This window comes from Triturus cristatus, chromosome 3_1 (genome assembly GCF_964204655.1).
Source record: "Triturus cristatus chromosome 3_1, aTriCri1.1, whole genome shotgun sequence".
NCBI lineage: Eukaryota > Metazoa > Chordata > Amphibia > Caudata > Salamandridae > Triturus > Triturus cristatus.
In genome coordinates, this window is record NC_140583.1 from 441820629 (window position 1) to 441842630 (window position 22002).

A 22002-nucleotide genomic window follows, 5' to 3' on the forward strand; every position below is an offset into this window, starting at 1 on the left:
CGAGGCTCGAGACTGTCCGGCGTGTAAGTCCTTCCGGTCCAAAAAGACTATTCGGGACCAAAGAGCCAGAAGAACTATGGCGCACTCCTCGACGACGATTCCGGACATCTTCGGAGAAGGCATCGACGCTCCAGAGCGGTACACCGAAGAAGGCCTCGTCAGCGCTTCCGAGGCCGACGACTCAGATGTAGAGGACATCACCCCGGCGCAGAGGGTCGTGAGTACTGATCCCCTCCCCCCCCACACCCCTGCCGGCACCAAAAAAGGCTCCGGTCACACCTTCGCCTCCGGGCCTAGGCAAGACCAAGGACACTGCTTCCAACACCCCACCTTCGGGCCCGGTGAAAAAGCCAAGCAAGCCTTCTGGCGGCTCGGGCTCGAGCCAGCCTACCCCCGGTGCCAATAAACACGCTTCGGCACCGAAAAAGAAGCCGACTCCCATATCGACACCGAGCTCCGCACCGAAGCACTCGGGGTCGAAACCCAGCTCTTCGGCACCGACACCACCTTCGGTGCCGACCAAAGCACACAAGGCCACCGGCACCGACACTTCGAGGCCGAAATCCATCTCGGCGTCGACCAAGTGTCTGGAGGTTCCCAAACCAGGTTCCAAACAACAAACCGGCATGGAAAAGCCTAAAAAGTCAACGACCCCGACGCCTTCGGCGCCGACTGACAGACCAGCCTCACCGGACTTATTTACACCGGATCCCTTGCAGAAAACACTCACCAAGGATCCAAAAACTGGACATTTGACACTTTCTTCCAAAAAAAAACATTTGGAGAAGCCTGCTCCACCTCCTCCTCCAAAGAGGAAGGACTCTGCTACCTCTACCTCTACGTTCAGAATACCTTCCCCACCTCCTCCACCTTCTCCACCTCCACCCCCTCCGCCTTCTCCACCCCAACCTCATCGTTCTCCCACCCCAACCTCATCGTTCTCCCACCCCTTCTCCACACGATGATGATCACGGGGACCCATATGATGACATAGATGTCCCCCAGGACCTACCCACAGGGGACCCCACTCCTACAGGATCCCCAGACCCATGGGACGACTACAATATCCCTGATATCCCCAACGTCCCACAAGATGACCTTTACCCCTCCAGGCCATCTCCACCAGAAGACTCATTGGGTTTCCACCATCTACTTCAAAGGGCGGCACACTATCACGGGGTAGACTTGCATACCGACCCCTGGAGGAAGATTTCCTCCTCGACACATTTGACACCACATATAGGTCTACCTCCATATTACCTATGCTTAAAGGGGTGGTAAAGCATGCACCAGAAGTTTTTAAGGACCCAGTCAGGGCCAGGGTCATTAACCCGCGCATAGAAAAGAAATAAAAAGCTGCCCCCACAGATCCCTCCTACATCAGAGGGCCAGCGCCACTAGATTCACTAGTGGTGTCTACTGCACGCAAAAGGGCTAATTCCCAGGTGTCAGGCGAAGCACCACCACCTGAGAAAGAGTCAAAGCTACTGGACGCATCAGGAAAATGCACTGCGTCACAAGCAGCCAATATGTGGAGTATAGCCAATACTCAAGCGCTATAGGCCAGATATGACAGGGCACATTATGATGAGTTAGAAAGCATAATGCACCATCTCCCTGAAAAATATAAAGCTAGGGCCAACAAACTAATTCAAGAGGGTAAGACTATCACTAACACCTCTATACACTGTGCCTTAGATGCAGCAGACACAGCTTCCAGGGCCATCAATACCAGCGTCCTCCTCCGTCGCCATGCTTGGCTAAGAATATCAGCGTTTAAACCGGAGGTACAAGCCTCCATCCTTAACCATCCCTTTGACCAGGAACATCTATTTGGCCTAAAGGTGGATGAGGCCCTAGAAAAAATGAAGAAGGATACGGCGAAGTCCATGGGAGCCTTACAGTCACACCCTCCTAGACGCTCCTTTCGCCGCACATCTAGAGGCTACTCCTCAGACACCGCGTCCACTTCGTACAAATACCCCACTCAGTCCACCTTCACAAGGGGTTATCAAAGAGGCGGCTATCGGGGTAACAATAATAAAGGCAGAGGCAAAACAAACAACGCCCGCTCTGCCACAACGTCTACCCAATGACTTCCCCCCCCCACTCCCCCCAGACCATTCCACTCCGGTCGGGGGCAGACTCCAACATTTCCTTCCCGTCTGGGCTACCATCACCTCAGACAAATGGGTGACACAGATAATTCGATCAGGCTACTGCCTAGAACTAATATTTACCCCCCAAACATTCCACCCAGGCAGCACCCAATGTCACAAGAACATTTAATACTCCTAAAGCAGGAGGTAATCTCCCTCCTACAAAAACAGGCAATAGAACCCGTCCCTACCAACCAACAAAACATGGGAGTCTACTCCATATATGTTCTCATACCAAAAAGGGACGAGACTCTGCGGCCTATCCTAGATCTCCGGCCCCTAAACACGTACATACACTTCGACCATTTTCATATGGTAACGCTTCAACAGGTACTTCCGCTCCTCTCTCAAAGCGACTTTTTGACCACCTTAGATCTAAAAGACGCGTATTTCCACATTTCGGTGCACAATGCTCACCGCAAATACCTCAGATTTGTAGTGGACGGACAACACTTCCAATTCAAGGTGCTCCCGTTCGGAGTCACAACAGCGCCAAGGGTATTCACCAAGTGCCTAGCAGTGGTAGCAGCACATTTGCGAAGACAACACATCCACGTCTTCCCATACTTAGACGACTGGCTGATAAAAGCCCGGTCATACAACCAGTGTGTTCAACACACATCTACCACCATTCAATTACTCCACCAGCTGGGCTTCACAGTAAACCACCAGAAGTCCCATCTCCAACCATCCCACATAAAACAATACCTCGGTGCCACCATAGACACCTCAAGAGCACTAGCCTACCCCAATCCTGCCAGGATTGCAAGCATTCAAGCTCTACGCGCAAAATTCACACTACAACACTCCCTTCCAGCTCGAGTGTTCATGCAACTAATAGGGATGATGGCCTCTTGCATTTTCATAGTGCCTCACGCAAGACTCCAGATGCGTCCTCTCCAAGAGTGCTTAGCGCGCCAATGGAACCAGGCCCAGGGTCAATTAACAGATCTGGTGTTGGTAGACGGTCGCACCCATCGCTCTCTGCAGTGGTGGAACACCACAAACCTTTCCAAAGGTCGACCGTTCCTGGACCCGGTTCCTCAAATAGTACTGACAACGGACGCATCGCTCTCCGGCTGGGGAGCTCATCTACTACATCTCACCACACAGGGCAAGTGGACACCTCAACAAAAGTTACTCCATATCAACCATCTGGAGTTACTAGCAATCTTCTTAGCCCTAAAATCTTTTCAAACTCAAATTTCAGGCAAGGCAGTCCTGATCCGAACAGACAACATGACAGCCATGTATTATATTCAAAAACAAGGCGGCACACACTCTCCACAGCTCTCTCACCTAGCACAGAGCATATGGAGATGGGCAATACCCCAGAAAATCTTTGTCCTAGCCCAGCATGTCCCAGGAGTCCAAAACACAGTGGCAGATCTGCTCAGCAGGCAGACACAACAGATCCACGAGTGGGAACTTCACCCGTACTTTCAAATGTGGGGGCATCCACAGATAGACCTCTTTGCCACCCACGAAAACGCCAAATGCCCAAGCTTCGCCGCCAGATACCCACACCCATTGTCCAAAGGAAATGCGATATGGATGAACTGGTCAGGCAGATTTGCGTACGCTTTTCCGCCTCTCCCACTCATTCCACTAGTGGTGCACAAACTACAACAACACTCCCTCACACTACTCCTAGTAGCTCTAACGTGGGCCAGACAACCGTGGTATACCACACTGTTGGAACTATCTGTAGTGCCGCACCAAAATCTACACCTCTCTCCACACCTCTTAACCCAGAACCATGGAGAGATCCAACACCCGGACCCAGCGAAGCTCAACATTGCGATCTGGCTCCTGAAATCCTAGAATTCGGGTACCTAAATCTTCCCCCTGACTGCATGAACGTCATCAGAGAAGCTAGATGACCTACCACTAGAGCGTGCTACGCCACCAAATGGAAACGTTTTGTTGTTTATTGCCATAACAACACCATCAATCCACTGGACGTCTCCATTCAACACATAATAGGCTACTTACTCCACCTACAAAGGTGCAATCTAGCCTATACGTCCATTCGACTACACCTCGCAGCTATTGCAGCTTACCTACAAAACAGGCAACATCTCTCACTCTTTAGAGTACCTGCCATTAAAGCCTTCATGGAAGGCCTTAAAAGATTAATTCCCCCCAGAGTGCCACCCTCACCTGTGTGGAACTCAAATATCGTTCACAAGGCTAATGGGGCCTCCCTTCGAACCTCTGCATAAATGCGAACTACAATTCCTAACATGGAAAACCGCTTTTCTTGTAGCCATCACTTCCCTTAGAAGGGTCAGTGAGATACAAGCACTTACCATTTAAGAACCCTTTCTCCAAATGCACCATAATAAGGTTGTTCTCCGCACCAACCCAAAATTCCTCCCTAAAGTCATTTCTCCCTTTCACCTAAACCAAACAGTAGAACTACCAGTATTTTTCTCGCAACCACAGACCGTTGCAGAAAGGGCTCTTCACACACGGGACGTCAAACGAGCCTTACTCTACTACATTCAGAGAACACAACCTTTCCGTAAGACCAAACAACTGTTTGTTTCTTTCTCTCCACCACACAAAGGTAACCCCATCTCAAAATCGGGGATAGCTAGGTGGATTGTAAAATGCATTCAAATCTGCTACCATAAAGCAAAGCGGACGCTATCCATTCCCCCGAAAGCCCATTCTACACGAAAAATAGGGGCTTCCATGGCATTCTTAGGGAACGTCCCATTAGATGATATCTGCAAAGCAGCTACATGGTCAACACCGCACACTTTCACCAAACACTATTGTGTAGATGTGCAAACTAAGCAGCAAGCTAGTGTGGGCCAGGCTGTACTCAAAACATTATTTCAAACCACTGCAACAGATACGGGTGGTCGCCGCTAACGGTGGGTACTGCTATATAATCTATGCACAAGTGTGTAATCTGCAGCTCATATGCCTCGAACGGAATATGCTACTTACCAGTATGCATCTGTTCTTGGCATGTAGAGCTGCAGATCTACACAGCCCACCCGCCTCCCCGGCTACCTTTAACTGTTCCACTTTATCTTATTTATATAGCACACACATGGGCATCTTCACTGTTGCTACTACGCTCCATCTTTCCCTGCTGGCGAAAAACAATCTGAGGATGGAGCCGAAGCCCATGCGCAATACGATCCAAAGGAGGAGTCACCGACCTCGAGACTTCCAAAGACTTTCCAAGAGGAAAAACAAACTGCAAACATCCGGGCCCAACACCAGATGCCGATTTATGCACAAGTGTGTAGATCTGCAGCTCTACATGCCAAGAACAGATGCATACTGGTCAGTAGCATATTATATATATATATCGTGCGTACATGGCCCATCCACGGCACTAACTGCGTAAAGTGGGCGCGCGGTGTGCAAAGCGCACCGCGCGCACGGAACGAACTGCGTTAAGTGGGCGCGCACGCCACGAATGGCGTAAAGTAACTTAGCATTTAAAAAAACGTACAAATTCACTGAAGAAACCATAGGTTTCACACACGTTATAGTTAGGAATTAGCATTTAAAAAACCTTGCAAATTCAGTGAAAAAACCATAGGTTTCACACATGTTATAGTTAGCTGAACATTTTACTGATAAAAAACCAATGAAATTCCCCCGTTATAGTTAGTGCAGGCAACTGTAACTCACGCGACCGCAATCCTCTGCTGATGACATATGTGTCTTTATGAAAAAAAAATATTTGTAATATATGTATAGCTAAAATTTAATGGAAGAAGACATGGGCAAATGATTGTCTAAATACAGTATTAGCATCAGCAGAGGATTGCGGTCGCGTGAGTTAAAGTTGCCTGCACTAACTATAACGGGGGAATTTCATTGGTTTTTTATACTATCCTTGTGGGGACTTGGGTGTGATAACACACTCACGCTGTGGGGACTTGATTGCACTGTGGGGACCTGAACCCAGGTCCCCACAAGACAATGTCTTCTAAATAATAAAAAATGACTTCAGGAACATCTGTGTCAATTTTTATAAATTTTTAAAAAATTGCCTTGTGGGGACCTGTGTTTCATCAAGTGTGTTTATAATTCTGCTCTGCTCTGGCCCTGTAGACAGGAGGTGGTACTGCAGTCTTAAACACACTTTGCATTTAAACACACTTTGCTGATCAGAAACACACTAGTAGCTGAAAGAGCAGACTTTTCTAAGGAAAAGATGCACAACCCTGTGTTTATCAAAATATTTTTCATACAAATTAACCCTTTATTTATTAAAATACAATTTTATTTGCATGAAGTATTAAATTTAGACTTTTTGTTAGCGATTTTATGCATATTGCTCAAAACAACTTGGATCAGTTTCAAATCCCAGAATACTTTTTTATTGATGTTTGATTCTTAATTGCAATAAAAGAATGATGGTGCACTACTCTGCAATACAATATACATTGGTTTCATAATTTTTGGCAAATAACTTAAAGGGATCAATACTTATTTTAAAATTTTTAGGCTTGTGCCAGAAATTCAAAGTCTCTATGTTGCTTTGCCTTTGTTTAAATATTATTATGAATTATGGAATATGCTGGCACATGCATCAAGGGAGGCTTTTACGATTCCTTAATTGCGATTATTAAGGAATCGCAATTAGGGAATCGCAAAAGCCTATGCATGTAGGAATCACTAAAAAAAATAGCGATTCCTAAACATTCCTTAATTGCGACTCACAAATTGTGACTCACAATTAAGGAATGGCTTCTCATTCATTCCTATGGGCCTACATGCCCATAGAAATGAATGGGAATTGCATGCGCAATTTGCAAGTACCAAATAGGTACTCGCAAATTGAGCATTCAATTTCAAGGTTGCAAGGGTGCCAAAAGAACACCCTGTTGCACCCCTGCATTTGTAATGTGCACCCATGTTGCGCACACCCATGCCCCAAGGGCATGGGTGTGTGTAACATGTAACTTTGAAAAATGCACTTTAGTGCATTTTTCAAAGTTTTTGCACATTACCGACCAGTTTTTTTTTCCGGTACTTTGCGACCCCTAATAGCAATATGTGATTTTTGCATTTGGGATGATGTATCCCAAATGCAAAAATACCGGTTGCAAAGGGGCAGATTCTAACAATCTGCCCGTTTGCAAACGGTTTTTAGTTTGATGCATGGTGCCCATGCTCTTTTAGATGATGTCTAGATGGGGGAACATCCTTTACAACATTGCCTTTACCATGAAGTCTTTACCATGCATGCCTTTACCAAGCAAATACTTTTGTGTGACTTTACCGTGCCAGCCTTTGCCAAGCATGATATATATATGTATAGAAGTAAAGGATGGGAAGGGTAATTTTAGGGTTTATGCGTAAGGATGGTAATACTAATTTTAGGGTTATCGGGTGGGTGGTTGTAAAGGGTGGTTAGGGTAATTTCAGTGCAGTGTTTACGGGTAGAAGTTGGTGAAGGGTGGTTAGGGCAATTGTAGGGTTTAGGGAGATATATATTCCATAGGAAACGAGGTTTTTGACTTGCCTGTATCTTTGGCACCGGTGGTAATAGTAATTTTATGGTTATGGGGTGGGAAGAATGATGAGGTTTGCAAATGACTGTCAATTTTAACAATTTGCATGTGGCCCCCCGTGGATGGAGAGTATTTGTGTGTGTGTGTTTATATATATACATATATATATATATATATAGCTCTATGTACACTTGTAAATCTGCTAAGAGTCCCGAGAGAATATTTAATACTGAGCGTATACAGACTAAGAAAGAAGAAAGATCTCACTTCCGTAGCTCTCACTTGCAATGAAATGTCTTAGAAGTTTTTTTCAGCCCTTCTCTTTTTTAACATAACCAAATATTGTTTTATTATTTTTTTCACTTGGCACTTTACACTTTGAGCATTTTAACGATCATGTCATCACGTGTTGCCTGAGATAGGGATCAGGCATTTGCCTTACTCCATTAACATAGAAGTAATATTTGAATTAAATATATATTTATTAATGTGAGTTAATATTGGTGAGATCCATTCCGGAATTTTAGCTGAGAGGCATGAATATGTGGTACTATTATTGAGTAGATTAGTGACTCGGTACAGGCATCATCGTGCTGTGCATATCCATCAATATGAGTTTGAACAGTTATGATTGAATGTGAGTTACTGGTGTGACATAGGTTGAACAGTAGGGCACTGGCCGTGTGTTCACCAAGTTGATAGAGGAAAAAAGAGTTGTTTTCAACACTATATATTATGATGTGTGGTTTAACATTTGTGCCTATGGTTGGTCCTGTGAAGCAACCTTCACAGGCACCATAGGGTGGACTAGTCAGGCACTGGCCAAAGATTGTCAACAAATATTATAAAGCTACAGGATGAAAGTATTTTTTAACCTGTGCAGCTTTAGAGATGTTTTGAATTTGACATCAGTAAGTCATTGGCTGAGTGAGAGAAAAAAAGTTGCAAAAAGAAGATATTTTAACACTTTTTTAACTTGCCAGTGTTTTAAGGTATTTCCAGTAATGGTTTTACATGGATAATATTTTACGCACATTTGCGATGCTTTTGCTATCAATCGCAAATGTTCGTGCCAACAGGAATGCTGCGATTGGCTGGGCACAACCTGAGCAGAAAGTTGCGGCTGCCATTTTACCAATCGGTAATGGTTGTGTTAAAGCTATCATAAGGGATCAGGGTGGAGGTACTCTGCCCCCATGTTTGAGAAATAATAATAATAATATGAAATTTGTAATGCGCTCAGCTTACCCGGGGGCATCCCGGCGCAAAAGATCAGAAGGAAAGACACAGCTAATCACTGCTAAGGAAACAAATGAGTCTTAAGAAGTTTCCTAAAAGATAGGATCTTAGGCTCTGAGCGAATCTTGAGGGGGAGAGAGTTCCAGAGGGAGGCCACTTGCACAGAGAAGCGCCTGCCCCCAGAACGAGCTCTTCTTACTCTCGCTGACTGCAAAAGGTGTTTTTGGTCCGAGCGTAGCAGACGTGGGGGTTTGTAAGGACGGGCCATATTAGCAAGGATGGGGGGGCCTTTGCCATGTAGAATTTTGTGGGCTGTACATAGCGCTTTAAATCTCACCCGCTCTTTCACGGGGAGCCAGTGAAGCGCTTTGAGGGCCGGGGCAGCAGACTGCCTCCTGGAAACATCCATAAGGACTCTCGCAGCTGCGTTTTGCACCTGTTGGAGGATTTTGAAGGTCGCTTCAGGAGCACCGAGAAACAACGCATTCCCATAATCGAGCCTCGATAGAATCAGGCCACGTATCAGTAGCTTCCTTGCTGAATCAGGAAGCAGAGGTAGCACCTTTCGGGCTGATCTCAGTAAGCCAAAGCAAACCCCTGCAGTCTTCCTGGCATGAGTCCTGAAGGACAGGTCTTCTTCCAACCATACTCCCAAGGTATGGGGTTGTTAGTGACACAAGTTATGTGTCCAAATTTCATGCAATATTTGCGATGACGATCCGACTGCCAGCGCAGCCCCACCCCGTGTACTGTCACTGGGACATTACAACTATCGACGTTTTCGCGAATTAGTGAATATATTAAAATATATATATATATATATTCTTACACACTGCTGATCACTGCTGCAGACTCATGTATGCACTCATAACCTCACTCAGACACTGATACATACAGTCACATACCCACACAGATATCCGTGCACCCACTCCTATGCCCCCTCAGATACTCATGCACCCACTTACAGACTTACTCAGAGTAATGCACCCATGTACAGACCCACTCCGAAACTCACACACACACTTAAAGACCCACTTATAGACTCATGCACCCACTCACATTCCCACTTAGAGACTCTTACACCCACTCACAGACCCCCCGGGCACTCATGCACCCATTAACTGACCCACTGAGGGACTTAATCACCCAGTGACAGACCAATTCAAAGACTAATGAACCCAGTTAAAGAGCCAGTCTAAGACGCATACACCCACTTACTCAGAGACTTGCACACCCTTTGACAAACCCACTCACAGGTCCACTCAGAGACTCTTGCACCCACTCACAAATCCATTTAGAGATAATGTACCCACCAGCAAACCCACACAGAGACTTATGCACCCCCTCGGATATTCACTCACAGATTCATGCACCCAGTCTCATTCCCACAGAGAGACTAATGCTTTGTCAGAGATGCTTTTGGGGTCTTACTGCCGGAGAAGCAGCTGGAATCTGAATCTCATTGGAATATCAGATGATAAACTAATGTTCACATGGAGCATATCCACAGAAAGGAGACTATCCAATACATGGTACTTACATGGGAGGCAGTGTCATGAAAGGAGGGAGTAGCCACAAAGGACAGAGACATTCTTTAGACTACACTTACAGAGCCGAGAGTATTGTCTTTAGTTTATTTCCAGGCAATTTGTGATTCTATAATACATAAACCATGAATTGAGTCTCTTCTACATGTATGGGTAAGTTCAGGTTATGAGTGGGTGTGAATGATGCAGCACGGTTGAGAGCTCTAGAGTTGGGGTTAAGGCAGTGAGAGCTTCTTATAGTCCCTGTTGGTGCCTCATAAGTATAGTCAGACCACATACTCGTCTAATAATTGGCCTCTCTACTGAGTGCATAGGAGAATGATAATATTTTCTCTCAAAGTAATCCACGTCAGTGATACAGTCCCTTTTTATATTTCATCTTTTACTTCATTTACGTTTCCTAAGATTAGATGGATTTTTCAAAGGGCATAATTCTATATTTGTTTTCATACAACATATGATTCTTGTTTTTTTTTTTAAATTATTTTTATTGCAGGAATTAGTAAATCTTTACATAATCGGCCAGCATTACATCTCAAGCCGGAGCGTTGAAACCCAACCCTCCGACCCCCTCCGGAAGTTGCTTACACAGCCGTTCAGCCCACAACCCTGGGGTCGGGCGGCAAAAGTCCATGGGGGCTCAGGAGGTTGTCGAGGTCGGCCCGGAGGATTCGTTGTCCTTCATCTGCTTTTCTAAACAACCCTATAACTCCAAAAACACCCCCCCACCCTTGAAACCCCCCTATCCCAGAAAAACCCTCCCCCCCCCCCGCCATCAGCGCGCGGCATCAACCGCAACCGGATCTTCTAGGGGACCCATGGGGAAAGCAATAAAGCTGAAAAGTGCAACCGTCTAACGGGACTCAGGGACAACATATGATTCTTGTATAGTGCATATTGCGAACTGTGTCACCTCTAGGTGTCTGGGTAAATTTGAGTTATGTACATGTACTCCTAACTATACGTAGGTGCAGCTACCATTACCTATACATTTGTACCTCTACTCTGCCCTATATACCAGCATCCATAACCACATCAAAAGCCTAGTAACTTTTTCAAAGTACCTGAATCTCTTTGGCGCCCTAGTAGCTCTAGCCATGTCTATGCCTCCTTGCAGTACCCCTTACTTGACTTTGGTACTGCTACTCTTGCTAATAAGGGGCTTCTCCTTTCCCCCCAGTATTGATACCCTTGGTTTTACCCTACGTCCTGTATCCTATTTTATCCAAATATCGCAACCTTTCACTGTAACTTAGTATGTCTACTCAAACCATTGTAGTTCTATCCCTGCCTAAACCCTACTACTTCAACTCCTGCCTTAACATCTGAATCTGCCAATACCCCAGTGCCTTTAACCCTGCCACTTCCCTAGTATGCCACTGCTACCTATACCCTGATATCTCTATTCATTCACCATAGTACCTCTACCCCTAACTACATGCAAGTAACTATATTCTTGCCTATGCCTCTACGTCGGTCTTCACCTTGTACCTTTACCTAAGTTGTGCCATTAGTATATTTCTACATCCCCTCTGTTACGCCAACCATCTTTTCCAGTGTTTCTTTATTGGACTTTCCTAAATACTTTGTGGACTTGGGTTTCCTCATTTCATCAGAAAGTAGGTTAACCGCCCTTGAGTCATCAGGCTGTGTTCTCCATTTTGTTTTTCCTCCACAACATTAATAATGTTAATGTACAGTTGATGTGGCAGGCCTCCATTTCTATAGCTTGGGTAATACCGCAGAACGTTGTGCTCACTCATTAACACATATCATGTTCCCGTACAGTCAGGAACAATCTTGTTGTCTTCCTGTGCCTTGCTTCTCTTTTCTGTTGAGTGGCTGCACATAGAAATAGCCAATACATCTATTGTATGTTGTATATTTCCTGTTGTGCCATATTGCTTCTTCTAAATCCTCTCTCTCCCTCTCTCTCTCTGTCTTCTTCAAACATCCCTCTTTCAGACATGCCAACCCTCCCGATTCAGGCGGAAGACTACCGATTTCAAGGCTAGTCTCCCGCCTCCCGATTCAAGCATCTAGAAACCCGATTCCTCGGGGGTTTCAGCTGACAGGGCTTGGTATTGTGTAACATGCTAATTCTTCCAGCAATAGTCAGAGTGGTGATGCAGGGGCTATAGTAGGGGTGAAAAACCATCAAAGCCTCATTAATAAGCGGATGGTCTTTTAAAGACCTGTGAAGTACTCGGGGGAGGGGGGGGGCGGCTGTGTGGGTGCCTGGGAAGTTGTTTCAGCCCGGGGTGCCACACACTAGGGGGTGGGGGGGTTGGTGTATGCACTGCCAGCAACCTGCCAGGCCAGTGCACAACACTTGCATCACCCTCTCGCTGCCTGCCATTGCGCTCCATGCTTCTGAAAAGTAAGACAAAAACGTGCATTTGCGTTTCAAATGTCCAGTCCTGCAGCAGCACACTTCCAAGGCCCATACATGACAGTAACCCGATTCACGACCCCATTCTCCCGATTTTTTTAAAAAAAAATCTCCCACTTTGCTCTTCTGAAATGTTGGCATGTATGCTCTTTCCCAAGTGCCTGTGTGGACACGAAAATAAATACTTGTCACTCTACACATGCCACAAGTATTGGTTTTGTCAATGCTTGTTTACTTTTGGAAATGGAGACTATATAGGTAATTTTATGTTATGGATGTGAATCGTGCTAAATGTCTACTGGGGCAAACGAGCACCGTGCTAGGTTGCCAGCTTGTTTACCTATTCAGTGATGTGCACCAAGTTGAAATAAATTTAGTTGGCATGTATGTGAATCCATACGTGGTTAACAATATAAATGTGAGAATGCGGTCCACTACTTATGTTAATGTTTAGCTTTATACAAAACTTAAATAGCATGAAGAATATTGTCACGGACAAAAAGTCTACAAGCTGCATACACGCAGATGCTTTTCTAAATAGGGAAAGCCAGGAATTTAAACCATGCCATGGCAAAGCAGACATATTAAATTCCGACATTGCATTTCATCCTGCAATATATTTTCTTCATCCGATTTAAAAGCCAACAAAAAAGTATGTATGCAAAAACCATATTGTACAAGAAGCCCCAATCTATTCCGTAGCGTCGTTAACAGAGAGGAAACCCAGAGCAGGGCCTCGGCCTCGGGATGGCCTCTCAGAGAATGTAAATGCGCGATCACGCATCAGAAAAGGTCAATCAGCATAACAAGAGACCTGTGGCTGTCACACCTAAAGAAAGCGCATGAAAACTCCCAGAGTGGGGGATGGGCTGTCCTGCAAGGAATGCACCTTGAAAGGAAGCCTACAGGAAAGCAGCATTGAATGTGAATGCCTTTCATCCCTGACAGAAGCAAGTGCAGGCACAGGCGCACGGAAGAGAGATAGTCAGTAACGTCAGCCTCGAGTTCAGATCAATTGTTATCACAGACAGAACATTGAAATATAGCATTTGCGCTATACAAAATTCCGTGTGCATAAACACACACTTTTTCTGTTAATTATTGCATTGTTAAAACTTGTCTAGGATGCAGGTGGGTTAGGATTTGCTAACTGACTAAGGGATACTTATGAGACCCTTTTAGAGACTCAGCAATGGGAGGTATTTTCATTCTTTTTTCATGTTTTAAAGCGAACCTGCATTGATTGTTTCGAAATAGAGCACAGGATTAGCAACCGCATTACAAAGGCTTCCTTTCATTTGGGAAAGCATGTTTTGTAATTAAACAAATGTTTGGGGGAAAAATCGGTGACATGCAAATAAATGCAAGTAGGGAACAGGAGACAAAACCAAAGCAACAAAAAGAACCGTAAACAAAGAAATACATGGAGAGGAAGAGACAGGAGAAAGAGAGAATGGGAAGACAAATAACATTAGAGAAGTCCTAGAAATGAGGTAAACATGCACATAGTAAAAACATGATCTGCCCAGGAGAGAGGACTGTGCAGATTGAAATCTAGGGAACTCTGAAAGGATAAGACACTGGAACTATCAGGGAGGATGGGCAGACAGAGGAAACGGATGGTGAGCAGGAACAGCTAAAAGAGGAACACATAAGAAAGCAAATAGGGAACAGCACGGATTGCACTGAAGCTGTTCCATGTCAAACTTGAGTAGGTTTTCCAGCCCTGATGTTTTCCTTTAATTGAAACACTTGTGGTGTTTTAGTAATATGCAAGACAAGAATACAAATATTATGATGTGCAAAACAATTAAATGCACAAAGACATACTGGGTGATGCTCAGCTTGAGAGCTATAGTAGCTGCAATAGACAGCTAAGATTAAAGAGGAAAGGCAGGATAAAGAACTATTGATTAACAATTTTCACTGATTTTTGTGTTGAAACACATATCCTCACCTACATCCAGACTAGGCATTGAGAATTCCAGAATTCCTCAACGTTTATAGATATAGCATACCAAACCTACAAATAAAATAGCACCTTGAGAACTACCCCCCCCCCCCCCCCCCCCCCCGCCCTGACTCCTCAAAATTTCCTCTGTTCAGGGTCAAAATAATGCTTTTGTTGACAAAGATAGCGCCAGGCCGCATGCCAATTCCATCATAGGCAATCTGTTCATTCCTGGCATCTTTCTTTTTTGCCATTTGATGGCTTTGGATTTGGCCTGCTTTGTGATCCTTATGTCACATCTGAAGGTGTTGCCCGAGGACTCTCAACTAACTATGGCATGGAAGCTCTCCAAGTTCTGTTTACAAACCGTACTAACAAGGTGAATAGTCCAAATAAAAGGTTTAGGTCTAGGTTGTATTGACAGAATGAGTTCTTCAATTCCGAGCAGTTTGCACTCTAGCTGTGTCTTGATAGTCACCTTTGACAGTACAGTGCAGTACAGCACATATGAAAAGTGGGAAGTCAGGAGAAATAAAATACTTTTTAACACCCGCTTCAAAATGTGCTCTTTTTTGGTGCAAAACCCTGTCTATTATTGTTTGTAGGTAGGATTGTGCAAAAACTGTGGGTGGTTGCATGGAAATGCCCATGTACCACCCATGAAACACCCCCTTGATGCCGAGTAATACAAAGCAGCCCCTTGTGCTGCTTGTATTGTGCTGGAAAGTAAATCTCCCCAAAAATCCTTTTGCGCAGGTGTGTGTCACTTTTCCGATGCAAATCCAGAGCAAACTTTTCTACATCTGGGACAAAATATGTGTAAACTCTGCATCTAAAGTGAAATTTTGCAGAACAATCTATGGCATTGTTTCCATAATTTTTGCCATTTAAGCACACACTGATATAAATAGGATTCCACCATAGAAAATGAAATTAGAGTACATGTTTGGCAAATGATAATCAAAATGTTATTTACCAAGGAAATAGTATGTGTGTACCAGAACACCAATTTATTACTCTGAACATCACATATATGATTTAAATCTTGTCTTCAATGTTGGATGTACCCGTATTCACACTATTGGGTGCTGAGAAGTGTCTCTTTCAATTAGGAAACAGGCCTGATAAACTTACAGTACATCATTTATTTATAAGAGTTGGGTCTCTTAAGGGAGCACATTTGAATTAATTTTAAAAGAGAAATGTGCCATGTTGAGGAATCCTTATAAAACCTGCGAGCCCTCATGAAAAATAAGTCTGTATTTACAGTAGAATAGCGCTTGTAATGTAAGCATGCATTTCCCACCATATAAAACACAACAAATTCATGACAAAGAAAAAGGCGCCTTCTTCCAGACATCTGTGGAGTTAATAGCTGAAGTCCAGCCTTCATTGGTAATTCAAGTTTCAAGTCCGCACTTCAGCGGGACAGGCAAGTGATGCTCCAAATGCACTTTTGCGCATAACAAAAAGGCCATTAGCATCGCAAGAGACCCTTGTGCTCTTAAGCCTAGAAGTCTACCACCTTTACAGACTGGGGGATGGGGCTTGCACCTGACAACAAACCTTCCTGGGAGGGGGCATAGGATGACATTGACTTGAGACCCTGATAGCAACAAGAATCGGGCTCAGGAGCTCAAATAAAGGCTGTCTCCAATACAGATTCGACCCCCTAGCAATTTTATAATAGCCACAGTTAAGCAAAGTGGCCGATTTCAAAGGCAATTGGTTATTTTAAGATGCACTTTCTTATTTTTTTTTACCCAACTGCAGCTTTTTCATGACTTTGGCAGTGGGAAAAGGTTCAGTGTCTCGTAGAGCCCAGCACAAGGCAAATGCTTATACTTACTGTATTGCCTTTTCTTAAGCTGAGCGCAGCTTCCACAATCCGCAATAAAAATAGACAGATTTGGGTAAGGAAAAAAATGAGCGGACGAGGAACCTGAACATATAAGACAGAGACCTCATAGAGACATGAGAGAAGAGAACATGGGATGTTGGGGAGTGCCATATGACGAGTGTGAAAAAGTCTGAAGTGTATGGGACTGGATAATAGCGCAAAGGTAATAGAAAGATTGGAGCAATTAGGGAGAGGAAGGGCTCAAGCAGGGAGAGAATACCCGGAATGGCATGAGAAATATGTAAGGAGATTCAAATGAGGAGATTTGGGGGTTGATATTTTAAGGGGAAGAGGCCTGCCATCTAACATTGGTAAACACCCAAAAGGCAGATTGGACTTTTAAGAATATGTATTGGCTAACGGAACTGCATATTGAGGGCCTAATTATGAGTAGCATGGTCCAGGGAGTTCAGAAATACATGACCAGATCTACCATTTCTGTCTAGTTAGTTCTCCACTATAACACTCTATTCTGAGTTAAAATTTGTCATAGACGGGGTGGTATCTACACCCGGGGATACAATTTGACTTGACTTGTAATTGAACCAATAGTGGGGGGAAGGAGGGAGGGAGGAAGGGAGGGAGAGAGAGAGAGAGAGAGAGAGAGAGAGAGAGAGAGAGAATAAATATCATCAGTTTACATATATGGAGTCATTCTCTATGAAATGGAGAGAGCTGTGATAGGATGACCTAGGAAAGGGGTAAATTAGATATCATTGCATTCCCTCTAAGATTTACAGCATAATTTTTTGTTGGCTATGTATATATTTATTTGTATGCACGTACATGATAATGTACAGGGTCGATGACAAGCATAAAGTCAACAACTCCAGGGAGAGAGAGCTGGGTTGTGAGCAGTTAAAGCAGTGTGATGTAGCATTTTGTAAAGAGGTGAGTCTTCAACTCTAATTTTAAGCAGCATTTGTGCTGTTCTGATGGATATGGGGATGTTGTTCCAAATCCTGGGTGTATATATGGAAAAGCCATAATCCCTTGTGTTTTTTTCTTATATACATTCCTTATTCTGCAGTCTGATGGTGTCCTGGCTCTGCATTTGCTAAGAACCACCAGAGATGGAGAGCTTGTCTGAAAGATCAGCGGGGTGATGATCGCGATGGCTTTGTAAAACACACCACTGGTTTTGAAGATGGTGCGGGCCAGCAAGGGGAGCCAATGTAAGTCCATTAGGATGAAGGTGATGTGATCATATTTCATCAGGCCCAGGATGAGATGTGCTTCAGTGTGTAAGAGGCTCTTAAGGGGTGACAGTGGGGTGTCTGGGAGGCCATGGAGTAGGGCGTTATTGCCATTCCTGCGTGAGTACAAAAGCTTGAACAGCAGTTTTGAAGTTGCTTTCTGGAGCCAACTGTTTCACTTACTAGTACCAGGCCACTTTTGTTTGGGAAATGTGTTCCTTGAGGATGTTGTTGGTGTCCATGATGAATCAAAGTAACTTGGCATTCCGTGAAAGGTTGAGTTCAAAGACGTCAAGGTACAAGCCATTGAGCCAAGGTTTGTATGGTGTCAGGTGCGTTGCTGCATTCCTGTCTCAAGCCTTAATTCAATAAGCTAGTGCATACTGGGAGTTGCAGTGAATGTACTTCAGTCCAAACATTTACACGAATGTTCTAGATTAGAGTTGTTTGTATAATGAAACATTTATTTTAACATGTTGTCCCCATGTAACCATAGGGGACTTAATGTTACAGTTGATTTGTTGATCCCAATTCTTATTAAAAAAGTTATTAGGACCTGCCCTGCAGAACTTACTGGACACCCAGTTTAACTGGTAGTTTAGGAAGTTGCTTTTCTATGTGGGTTGCATCTATGCAACTACTTGGTAGAAATCATAGACTCTTGGTTACCTCTTGACCATAAAGTGCCTTTGTGGACCAATAGATACTTAGGCACACAGTGGGTTCTGGAAGCAGAATTTTTCGTTTAGTTGCAACTTTACCACATCTGTACCCCATAGACTCTTACGTATTTTATATTTGTTCAGAACAGCATCATGCTCTTAGCATAAGTCAGCTGGACCCAAGCACACTGTGCTGAGGCAAAGAGGGGTGGAAAAGGCGAACTTCATCCAAATCTTGCAGCAGTCTCTCTATGACCAGGCCGCAAAGAAAAGTGTATTTAAATACTTTCTGTCGGCTGCCTTCGTACAGCTCATCTCTCAGCTATGCACTAACAACTTGAGGTGTAAGAAATCATTTTTAGTGAAAAACGGGGAAGGTAGGCACCAAATTGGTGCTTGCTGTGGAGCTATCAGTGCAAAGGTGAGCTGTGACCAGTCTCTACGAAGAACATCAGCTACCCCATCTAGAGGCATTCGAACAGGTGCTCAAACACAAAGTTGTCTATATCAACCAATGCAGAAACACTGCATCTAATCTTAATAATTCTAATCTAACCCAATCCTCCTTACCTCTCTAGCCCCTCTTCCACCTTACCTACTTCATTCTACTGTGTCCCCTTCCTTTTTGCCCTCCCTAGTGACCTCTCTCCTCTCACTAACAGATCCATCCACTTTTTAACTTCAACAACTCATTATACATTGCCTACGCTCTCTGCACAGTCTTACTCAATACACGCCCTCCTACATCTCCTTACTCAACCACATCCTTCTCATATACATTTCTTTTCTCCTCTAAGCACTCCTGCATTAAAACACTCAGGGACGTAACTAGGACTATCATTTACACACTGTCTATAGGGACCTGAGCCCAATTTTAATCACACAATATCTCTGTAGGGACCTAACCTAACACACTACCTCAGCAGGGATTTAAATAGGCTAACAATAACACACTAGTACTATGGGGACTTCAAGACAAGTTTAAACACGCACCATCTTTGTGGTGACCTGGGCATCACTATAGCCACACTATATGGGCACCTGAGCCTCACTATAATTATACACATATCTCTGCGGGGACTCGCGAATGACTAACCCAACAGACTATCTCAACAGGGACTTAACTATGACTATCCTTAAAACACGATCTCTACAGGGACTTGAGCAGAAGTTTAATCCCACTCTATTTCTGTGGTGCGCACTGTATCAATACACACATACGCTAGCTCTATGGGGATCTGGGCATCGCTATAATCACACACTATCTCTGTGGGGACTTGAGAATGACTTACCTAATGCAGTGTCTCAAGAGGGACTTAAACATGACTAATCTAACAAACTATCTCAATAGGAACTTAACTAGGACTATCAATAACACCCTATCTCTACAAGGACTGGAGCACAAGTTCAATTACACAGTATTTCTGTGTGTACTTGGGAAAGACTAACCTAACACAGTATCTCAAGAGGGACTTAAATCTAACACGCATTAACGGGAAACAACCTTTACAACGCAGTCATTACATTGCACTACCTTTACAACGCAGTCATTACAACGCAACATCCTGTACATCGCATGTCATTACAACGCAGCCATCACATCGCATGTCGCTACAACGCATCTTATTACAACGCATGTCACTACAACACAGACATTACATCGCATGTCATTACAAAGCATACCATTACAACGGAAAGTACCCCTACACTATCCAACACTTACCCTACTGTTGCACTCACTGGAGTTCAAATAGTAATTTTTACCCCTACACTATCCAACACTTACCCTACTGTTGCAGTCACTGGAGTTAGAATAGTAATTGTTACCCCTACACTATCCAACAATTACCTTAAAAGCAATTTAATGGTATGCGTTGTAATGGTATAATGCGATGTAATGGAATGCGTTGTAAATGTAGTTTCTAAAAATGCGATGTAATGGCATGCAATGTAAAATAATGCATTGTTATGGATGTTGCGATGTAAAAACTGCATTGTAAAGGCATGTGTTGTAAATGTTTGCGTTGTAACGTCATACATTCCGCATTAACACATTAACTCTACATGGACTTGAACATAAGTTTAATCACACACTATGGCAGTGGTGACCTGGGCCTCACTATGATCAAACAGTATTTCTATAGGAACCTAGGCATCACTATAATTACATACTATGTCTGTGGGGGTATCAGTATGACTAACCTAAGAAAGTATCTAAACTGGGACAGGAATATGACTATCATAAAAACACTATCTCTAAGTTACTTCATCACATGTTTAAACACACACCATCTCTGTGATGGCATGGACATTACTATAATCATACACTATCGCTATAGGCACCTGGGCATCATTATAATCACACATAACTGTGTAGAGACACGTGAATAACTAACTTAACACACTATCTCAACAAGGACTTAAATATTACTATTATTTATTTATGTTTTAAAGAAAAATGTATTAAGCTTAAGATGGCATACAATAAAATAATACAAAGCACTTAAACAAGAGTTACAGAGAAGGCAAGCTAAACAAAAGAGAAAATAGAAGAAAGGAATATACAATGCATAAAAACACAACAATACAGTCTGATCATTTGTCAACTGTATAAAATTGAGGTAATAAAATGAGACGTTTGGTAATAACAAGTCTTAAAGATTTTTGTGGGGAAGTCAGGGAGTTTTTAAAACTTCCTGAAGAAGAGCTGGTGGAGCAAGAGTTGCAATGGCAGAGTAATCCCAAAAAAATACTATCATTAACACACTATCTCTAAGTGGTATTGAAACACAAGGTTAATCACACACTATCTCTGTGGTGACTTGAGGTTCCCTATAATCACACACCATCTCTATGGGGACCTGGACATTACAATAATCACACAGCATCTCTGCTGGGACTTGAAAATGACTAACATAACACACTATCTCAAAAAACACTGGGCTATGAGTATCATTAACACACTATTTCTAATGGGACCTGAGCACAAGTTTAATCCCATACTGTCTCTGTGTTGACATGGACATCACTATATTCACACACTATCTTTGTGGGCACCTGGGCAGGGGCACATTTTATGTTTTATTTTCCCACAAAGCAGCTAATTGCTCTTGTCTTTTCCTGAAAAGAGGATTCACCAACCCCTTTGAGAAAGTCTAGTTGTATACCCAACATACACCGACATACAACATTTGGGATACTCAAAAATGTTTATGTTTATATTAACATTGTGAAATACTCCTGTAATTAAGGCGGCCCATTTTGAAATGTTTATTCACATGAAAAGTACAGCTGTATGTCAGCCAAAGTGAAATTATCAACTCTTACACAATGTTTACAAGCCTAATTTGTACAACCATCAAAGCTGTCGAAGACTCTTATATTTCCCATTTAGAAACAAATGCATAAAAAGTTCAGATAAAAATATACAAACATATCAATAAATTATCATAAAAAGCTGATAT

General features: G+C 43.5%; 1 protein-coding gene across 5 annotated transcripts in view; it reads left to right on the forward strand.

Moving 5' to 3' along the window:
* AFG2B (AAA ATPase AFG2B) overlaps positions 1 to 22002 on the forward strand; it is a 271306-nt gene that overhangs the window by 164660 nt on the left and 84644 nt on the right. Inside the window, exon 8 of one of the 5 annotated variants that reach the window (XM_085644234.1) lies at positions 17711 to 17855. The exons of the other annotated variants lie outside the window; for them this stretch is intronic. Coding sequence (XP_085500360.1) covers positions 17711 to 17770 — 60 coding nt within the window. The 3' untranslated portion in view covers positions 17771 to 17855. Of the gene's footprint in view, positions 1 to 17710; positions 17856 to 22002 lie in introns of those variants that run through there. 5 annotated transcript variants of the gene reach the window in all.